General features: G+C 43.7%; 1 protein-coding gene across 1 annotated transcript; it reads right to left on the bottom strand.

The window, feature by feature from the left end:
* Positions 1–504: 504 nt before the first annotated feature.
* On the bottom strand, positions 505–7,911 carry LOC112071881 (ankyrin repeat domain-containing protein 46). The gene is made up of 5 exons (XM_024139313.2): positions 7,823–7,911; positions 4,578–4,663; positions 3,582–3,838; positions 3,146–3,304; positions 505–1,086 (listed from the first exon to the last, which is right to left on the bottom strand). The coding sequence occupies exons 2-5, from the start codon at positions 4,629–4,631 to the stop codon at positions 870–872; spliced, it is 687 nt and encodes a 228-aa protein (XP_023995081.1). The 5' UTR covers positions 4,632–4,663; positions 7,823–7,911; the 3' UTR covers positions 505–869.
* Between the last annotated feature and the right edge of the window lie 315 nt (positions 7,912–8,226).

Consider the following 8,226-nt stretch of genomic DNA (forward strand, 5'->3'; position numbering starts at 1 on the left):
TTACTCCACACAACACAGAAAAATACATATTGTGACAACATTAGGAAAAAGGTCCATAATGCAACAGTTTCTTCATATAGAGCTGAATACTGTCAAAACTAAATTAGACATGAAAAGTTATGAAACTGCATGTAAGAAATGTACAGTACCAGTCAAAAGGTTGGACACACCTACTCATTCCACGTAAAAAAATAAAAAAATGTATTACTATCTTCTATATTGTAGAATATTAGTGAAGACAAACTATGAAATAACACATATGGAATCATGTAGTAACCGAAAAAGTGTTAAACAAATCAAAATATATTTTATATCTGAGATTATTCAAAGTAGCCACCCTTTGCCTTGACAGCTTTTCACAATCTTGAATAAAAAAAAAATATATAAACTCTTGAATAAAAAGGTGTTTCCAAACTTTTGACTGGTACTGAATATTTTCTTGTTTTGACGGTTATGCTTTAAAAGCTGTCAGTATTCCACAAAGAACAAGATGGTCACTGGTCGATATTTGGTCTATTTAGTCATACGAATGAATGACACATGAAATGATGTGCATTCTCATGCACAACTGGCCATAGTGAGAAAATGTTCAAAGCAAATAACATATAACACACATACATAAGTGCAGGAAATGAAGACTGCAGCTGCATCCATGGCTGAGTCCCGATTCTCCGCCCTTCTCCCGAAGTGTGCACTTGCACACTTTCTCGTACGGATTTCAAAAAAGTTGAATCCAGCCAACGCTTACACCACTCCTATGGTTTTAAATCCATAAAAAGGGGAGTATGCAAGTGCACACTTCTGGACAAGGGTGGATAACCAGAATGTAGCCCAAGCCAACTTTCAGCCTCTGTCCATCCACCCCTCCCTCAGTGTATCAGCTCCAGCTGGCTGGCGGAGAAGGGCAGCACCCCGCTGACGTAGTAAGCGATGCCCAGAGAGAGCAAGGCGATGACCACCAGCAGTAGCAGCACCCTCCAGAAGCCCAGGTCCTCAACAAACTCCTGCCAGGTGGTCCTGAAGCTGGACAGGACTCCCTCCCTGTTCTGGAGGTCGGGGTTCAGCAGGGAGTGGCTCTCCATTGCACTGACAGGAAGAGAAAGAAGTAGCCCAGTGTCAGCTTACATGCCATTACTTGATTATAAATAGGAGAGATAGACAGGAGAGGCAGATAGATGGTACACAAGTACATAGGGCGTAGGAGTCCGTTTGGGATGGAACCCCTTTGTGTTGGAGAGATAGATATATAGGACAGATAAATAGATATATAGGAGAGACAGATATATAGGAGAGACAGATAGATATATAGGACAGATAGATATATAGGACAGAYAGATATATAGGAGAGACAGATATATAGGAGAGACAGATAAACTCAGCAACAAAAGAAACGTCCCTTTTTCAGGACCCCGTCTTTCAAAGATCATTCGTAAAAATCCAAATAACTTCACAGATCTTCATTGTAAAGGGTTTAAACACTGTTTCCCATGCTTGTTAAATGAACCATAAACAATTAATGAACATGCACCTGTGGAACGGTCGTTAAGACACTAACAGTTTACAGACGGTAGGCAATTAAGTTCACAGTTATGAAAACTTAGGACACTAAAGAGGCCTCTCTACTGACTCTGAAAAACACCAAAAGAAAGATGCCCAGAGTCCCTGCTCATCTGCGTGAACGTGCCTTAGGCATGCTGCAAGGAGGCATGAGGACTGCAGATGTGGCCAGGGCAATAGATTGCAATGTCCGTACTGTGAGATGCCTAAGACAGCGCTATAGGGAGACAGGACGGACAGCTGATCGTACTTGCAGTGGCAGACCACATGTAACAACACCTGCACAGGATAGGTACATCCGAACATCACACCTGCGGGACAGGTACAGGATGGCAACAACAACTGCCCGAGTTACAGCAGGAATGCACAATCCCTCCATCAGTGCTCAGACTGTCCGCAATAGGCTGAGAGAGGCTGGACTGAGGGCTTGTAGGCCTGTTGTAAGGCAGGTCCTCACAGAATCATGCAACTAACGTTGCTATGGGCACAAACCCACGTCACTGAGTGCTCTTCACTGACGGTCGCGGTTTGTCTCACGAGGGGTGATGGTAGATCCGAGTTTATCGTCGAAGGAATGAGCGTTACACCGAGGCCTGTACTTTGGAGCGGATCGATTTGGAGGTGGAGGGTCGTCATGGTCTGGGCGGTGTGGCTCAAGATCATCGGATGAGCTTGTTGTCATTGCAGGCAATTTCAACGCTGGTGCGTTACAGGGAAGACATCCTCCTCCCTCATGTGTACCTTCCTACAGGTCATCCTGACATGACCCTCCAGCATGACAATGCCACCAGCCATACGTGTTGTCTGTGCGTGATTTCCTGAAGACAGGAATGTCAGTGTTCTGCCATGGCGCGAAGAGCGGATCTCAATCCATTGAGCACGTCTGGGACCTGTTGATCGGAGGGTGAGGGCTAGGGCCATTCCCCCCAGAAATGTCCAGGAACTTGCAGGTGCCTTGGTGGAAGAGTGGGTAACATCTCACAGCAAGAACTGGCAAACTGGTGCAGTCCATGAAGAGGAGATGCACTGCAGTACTTAATGCAGCTGGTGGCCACACCAGATACTGACTGTTACTTTTGATTTTGACCTCCCTTTGTTCAGGGACAATATTCAATTTCTGTTAGTCGCATGTCTGTGGAACTTGTTCAGTTTATGTCTCAGTTGTTGAATCTTGTTATGTTCATACAAATATTTACACAGTTAAGTTTGCTGAAAATAAACGCAGTTGACAGTGAGAGGACGTTTTTTTTTTTTCTGAGTTTAGATAGGAAAGATAGATAGATAGGTAGAGAGATGATAAGATATGGTTCAGCTTAGAGTGGGTGTAACAGAGTTAAGATCGTGCCACAGCTCGAAATGTCACCAATCACGTTGCTGAATTGCCAGCTTTCGGAGGCGCAACATTGTCAAGCGGGCGGTTAAGTGTGTTGGCGAGGCAGAGTACGCGACATCAAGTACCGGTAAGGACTTGTGAGTGAGGGAACTATACTGTTAAGCAGCACAGTAATGCCTGTAACATAGGCTCCCCTCCACTTCCTGCCCTGTCCTCCCCCTCCTCTCTCATTCACTCCCCCACCCCTCTCCTCACCTCTCGCTCTCAGCAATCTGCATGGTCTCCAGTTTGGAGTGGGCTCCCCTGTTGAATCCTTTCAGCTCCTGTTCCTCTAGGCCCTCCAGCAGGCGGATAGCGTCCTTGTTYACCCCGCGCCTCTTGGCCAGCACCAGAGGAGTGTACCCGTTGTGGTTACTGGGAGAGAGAAACACACAATGTAGCATGATAATGTTCAAACAAGGGTCCAACCAGTGTTTGAGAAACACATTGGCACTATGGGGAGTGGACTGTTGGACCAATGTGTACATTTGAAAAACCTATTAGRGGTTCCTCTATGTGATAGAACCCCTGTAACTCTAACCCTGCTTTTACCCCTCAGTCAAAGCCCCTCTCAGGCACCAAGCCAACTGTAAAACAGTCTCTACTCCCCCTCACTCCCTTCCAGGCCCTCCCAACCCTCAGCCCCTCTCACCAGATGTCTATCTTGAGACCGTTGGACACCAGGAACTGGATGGTATCCACGTGTCCACAGAGGTGKAGCGCCGTGTTTCCCTGGTAGTCTGTAGCCAGGAGGTCCGCACCAAACTTATGGAGAAAACAACAGATGTCCACGTTCCCCCTGGCGGCCGCTAGGTGCAGGCCAGCACGGCCCCGGTTGTCCCGTATGTTGGGGTCACAGCCCGTCTCCAGGAGCCGCTTGCCGAAAAGCAGGTCCCCGTCGATGCAGGCCTGCAGTTAGGGATTTGCCATTATTTAACCAGGTAAGTCATTGAGAAGACATTTTCTTTCACGATAACGTCCTGGGATGAGTTAGATTAATTAGTTGATTGATTGATTCTGTATTGAATCAGAGAATAAGGGAATTGATTAACAGACCCTAGCTAACTTGAACTTTAAATCGATTCTGAAGAACTGGGAGCACACCGTAGCAACCGAGCACACCGTAGCAACCGAGCACACCGTAGCAACCGAGTTTCTAATTGGACAAATTCCGGTAGGTCCATCCCTGTTTGCTTCTGTTTGATTCCTACACTGTTGCACAAAACCACACCGGACCCTAGACCCTACACACTTGAGGAGATCTGAGAGAATTTGACAGGTGTCGTCAATATGGTGAAACTTCCATCTAACCTACCAGAGGGCAAGTGAAGCTACTACCAGATTGCTTACGCCTGTCAAATCCTCACAGACCTCCACAAGTAAATAGGGCGTAGGGGTGGATTTGGGATGGAACCCCTTTGTGTTGGACTCAACCCCACCAGCAGGGGAGCAGACGTTAGGGTTGTCAAATCACATGCGCTGAATGTGTAGAATTTACAGTGAAATGCTTTACYTACGAGCGCTTACCCAACAATGMAGAGTTAAAAAGTACAACAAATTTGCAAACAAMAAAAAGGAAATAGTATCACAATACAATAACAACGCTACTGGTACAGAGTCAATGTGCAGGGGTAGGCATCTTCCCTACCTGGAGCAGGGGRACGGAGGTCTGCGACGAGTCATTGATGAAGACATAGGACATGTCCGAGTGGGTGTCCGAAAATTCCAGCGTACCTGAAGGGGGGATAGGGAGGAAGGGAGGGGAAGGGTAGGAAGAAGAGGAGGAGGAAGGCAGAGGGAGGAAATGGAGAAAAGATAGCTTTATTGGTTAGGACTATGTACAGTGCCTTCAGGAAGTAATTACACCCCTTGGCTTTCCCACAATATGTTGTGTTRCAGGCCWACACACAATACYCAATAATGTCAAGGTGGAACTGTATGTAGAATTTTTCTACCAATTAAATAAAAATGAAAAACTGAAATGTCTTGAATCAAYAAGTATTCAACTCCTTTGTTATAGCAAGCCTAAATACATTCRGCAGTAAAAATCTGCMTAAAAAGTCACATAAGTTGCATGGACACCCTCTTGAATGACTACCTCATCTCTGTACCCCACATACAATTATCTGTAAGGTCCCTCAGTTGAGCAGTGAATTTCAAACACAGATTCAACCACAAAGAACAGGGAGGTTTTCCCAATGCCTCGCAAAGAAGGGCACCTATTGGTTGATGGGAGAGGGAAAAAAAGCAGACATTGAACAYCCCTTTGAGCATGGTGAAGTTATTAATTACACTTTGGATGGTGTATCAATACACCCATTCACTACAAAGATAAAGGMGTTTTTCCTAACTCAGTTGCCGGAGAGGGAAAAAACTTCTCAGGGATTTCACCATGAGGCCAATGGTGACTTTAAAACAGTTACAGAGTTTTATGACTGTGATATGAGAAAAAAGGCTGGATCAACAACATTGTAGTTACACCACAATACTAACCTAAATGGCAGAGTGAAAAGAATAAAAAATATTCCAAAACATGCATCCTGTTTGCAATAAGGCACTAAAGTAAAAGTGCAAAAAAGTTGGAAAATAAATTAACTTTATGTCCAGAATACAAAGAGTTATGTTTGGGGCAAATTCAACACAACACATCACTGACTACCACGCTTCATATTTTCAAGCATGGTGGGGCTGCATCATGTTATGAGTATGCTTGTCATTGGCAAGGGAGTTTTTTTTAGGATAAAAGGAAACGGAAGAGCTAAGCACAGGTAAAATCCTAGAGGAAAACCTGGTTCAGTCTGMTTTCCAACAGACACTGGGAAACAATTTTACCTTTCAACAGGACAATAACCTAAAACACAAGGCCAAATATACACTGGAGCTGCTTACCAARAGGACACGAAATGTTCCTGAGTCGCCTAGTTAAAATTTTGCCTTAAATCGGCTTGAAAATCTATGGCAAGACAAGAAAATGGCTGTCTAGTAATAATCAACAACCAATTTGACAGAGGATGAAGAATAAATWWWAAAAATACTGTGCAAATATTGTACAATCCAGGTGTGCATAGTTCTTAGAGACTTACCCAGAAAGACTCACAGATATAAGCTAACATGTATTGACTCAGGGGTGTGAATACTTATTTAAATTAAATATTTCTGTATTTCATTTTCAATAAATTAGCACCCCCCCCCCCAAAAAAACATCCACAAACATGTTTTTACTTTGTCATTATGGGGTATTGTGTGTTGATGGGTGAGACTTATTTTATTTATTTTTTAAATCTATTTTAAATTCAGGCTGTAACACAACATGTGTAATAAGTCAAGAGTGAGTCTTTGATCCACCTCTACGCAAACGACACCATTCTGTATATTTCTGGCCCTTCTTTGGACACTTAACGAGCTACAACGCCATACAACACTGCTTCCGTGGCCTCCAACTGCTCTTAGATGCTAGTAAAGCGAAATGCATGCTCGTCAACCAATCGCTGCCCGCACCCGCCCGCCTAGCATCATTACTCTGGACGGTTCTGACAACTATAAATACCTAGGTGTCTGGCTAGACTGCAAACTCTCCTTCCAGACTCACATTTAGCATCTCCAATCCAAAGTTAAATCTAGAATCGGCTTCCTATTCCGCAACAAAGTATCCTTCACTCATGCTGCCAAACATACCCTCGTAAAAAACTGACCATCCTACCGATCCTTGACTTCGGCGATGTCATTTATAAAATAGCCTCCAACACTCAACTCAGCAAATTGGATGCAGTCTATCACAGTGCCATCCGTTTTGTCACCAAAGCCCCATATACTACCCACCACTGCAACCTGTATGCTCTCGTTGGCTGGTCCTCGCTACATACTCGTCGCCAACCCACTTGGCTCCAGGTCATCACAAGTCTTTGCTAGGTAAAGACCCGCCTTATCTCAGCTCACTGGTCACCATAGCAACACCCACCCGTAGCACACGCTCCAGCAGGTATATTTCACTGGTCATCCCCAAAGCCCTTTCCTTCCAGTTCTCTGCTGCCAATGACTGCAACGAATTGCAACAACAACAACAACAAAAAATCACTGAAGCTGGAGACTTATATCTCCCTCACTAACTTTAAGCGTCAGCTGTCAGAGCAGCTTACTAATCGCTGCAGCTGTACACAGCCCTTCTGTAAATAGCCCACCCAACTACCTACCTCATCCCCATATTTGTTTTTCTGATCTTTTGATCACCAGTATTTCTACTTGCACATCCTTACCTGCAAATCTATCTCTCCAGTGTTAATTGCTAAATTGTAATTACTTCGCCACCATTGGCCTATTTATTGCCTTACCTCCTTACTTTATTTGCACGCACTGTATACAGATTTTTCTATTGTGTTATTGACTGTACGTTTGTTTATCCCATGTAACTCTTGTGTTGTTTTTGTCGCACTGCTTTGCTTTATCTTGGCCAGGTCGCAGTTGTAAATGAGAACTTGTTCTCTACTGGCCTACCTGGTTAAATAAAGGCTTAATAAAAGGGGTATGAATACTCTCTTTAGGCACTGTAGCTAGAGCTAACACAAGGGAGGTAGCTCAGTTAGCTCTTATTACTGAAATGAGCATTATTATTACCTAGTTAGATCCTTAAACTACGGTATTACAAAAGGCAAACCCCGAATAAAAGTTCGCTTGGCGTATAAGTAAACGTTTAACTGCACATACAGTGGATAGCTAGCCAGCTATCCAAGATAAACAGATATGCTAGCTACTTCTCGCCAGATAAGCTAACAAAAAGATGCTAGCTAACGCACTCCTAATAACGTGACTATAAGCAATTATCGATCTTATCCAACACATTAAAACATTCGGAAAGCATATTATAGCACATCTTCAGTTGTTGGTGATGATATTTACCTGTTAATGTGTTCCAAATCAGACGTCAAAATCCCCTTTTCTGCAAAACAGTGTTGTTGTGGCGATGCTGAACAAGCTGTGATYTTACGACGACAGTTTGGCGCAGGCCGCTTTACGGCAGAGGGTGGCTCTCAGAATCGGACCAATCAATCTACATTTCCAGCAAGGCCTAACAGTACGTCTTTTTATTATCTAAAGATCAATTCATTTAAAAAAAAACATCAGTTGACCTTGCCAGACATGTCCAGCCATATAATGCATAATGGAATTCAACATAAAAAACGTACAATCTTCATGGTCATCATTTGTTTCACTGTGGAATTATTATTCTTWAAAAAAAAAGTAACCTTCACACTTGAAGGCAGTATAATTAATTTGCTATTTTGGTCAAGAATGACACGGTT

The sequence above is a fragment of the Salvelinus sp. IW2-2015 genome, unplaced genomic scaffold (assembly GCF_002910315.2).
Source record: "Salvelinus sp. IW2-2015 unplaced genomic scaffold, ASM291031v2 Un_scaffold1756, whole genome shotgun sequence".
NCBI classification, from domain to species: Eukaryota; Metazoa; Chordata; class Actinopteri; order Salmoniformes; family Salmonidae; genus Salvelinus; species Salvelinus sp. IW2-2015.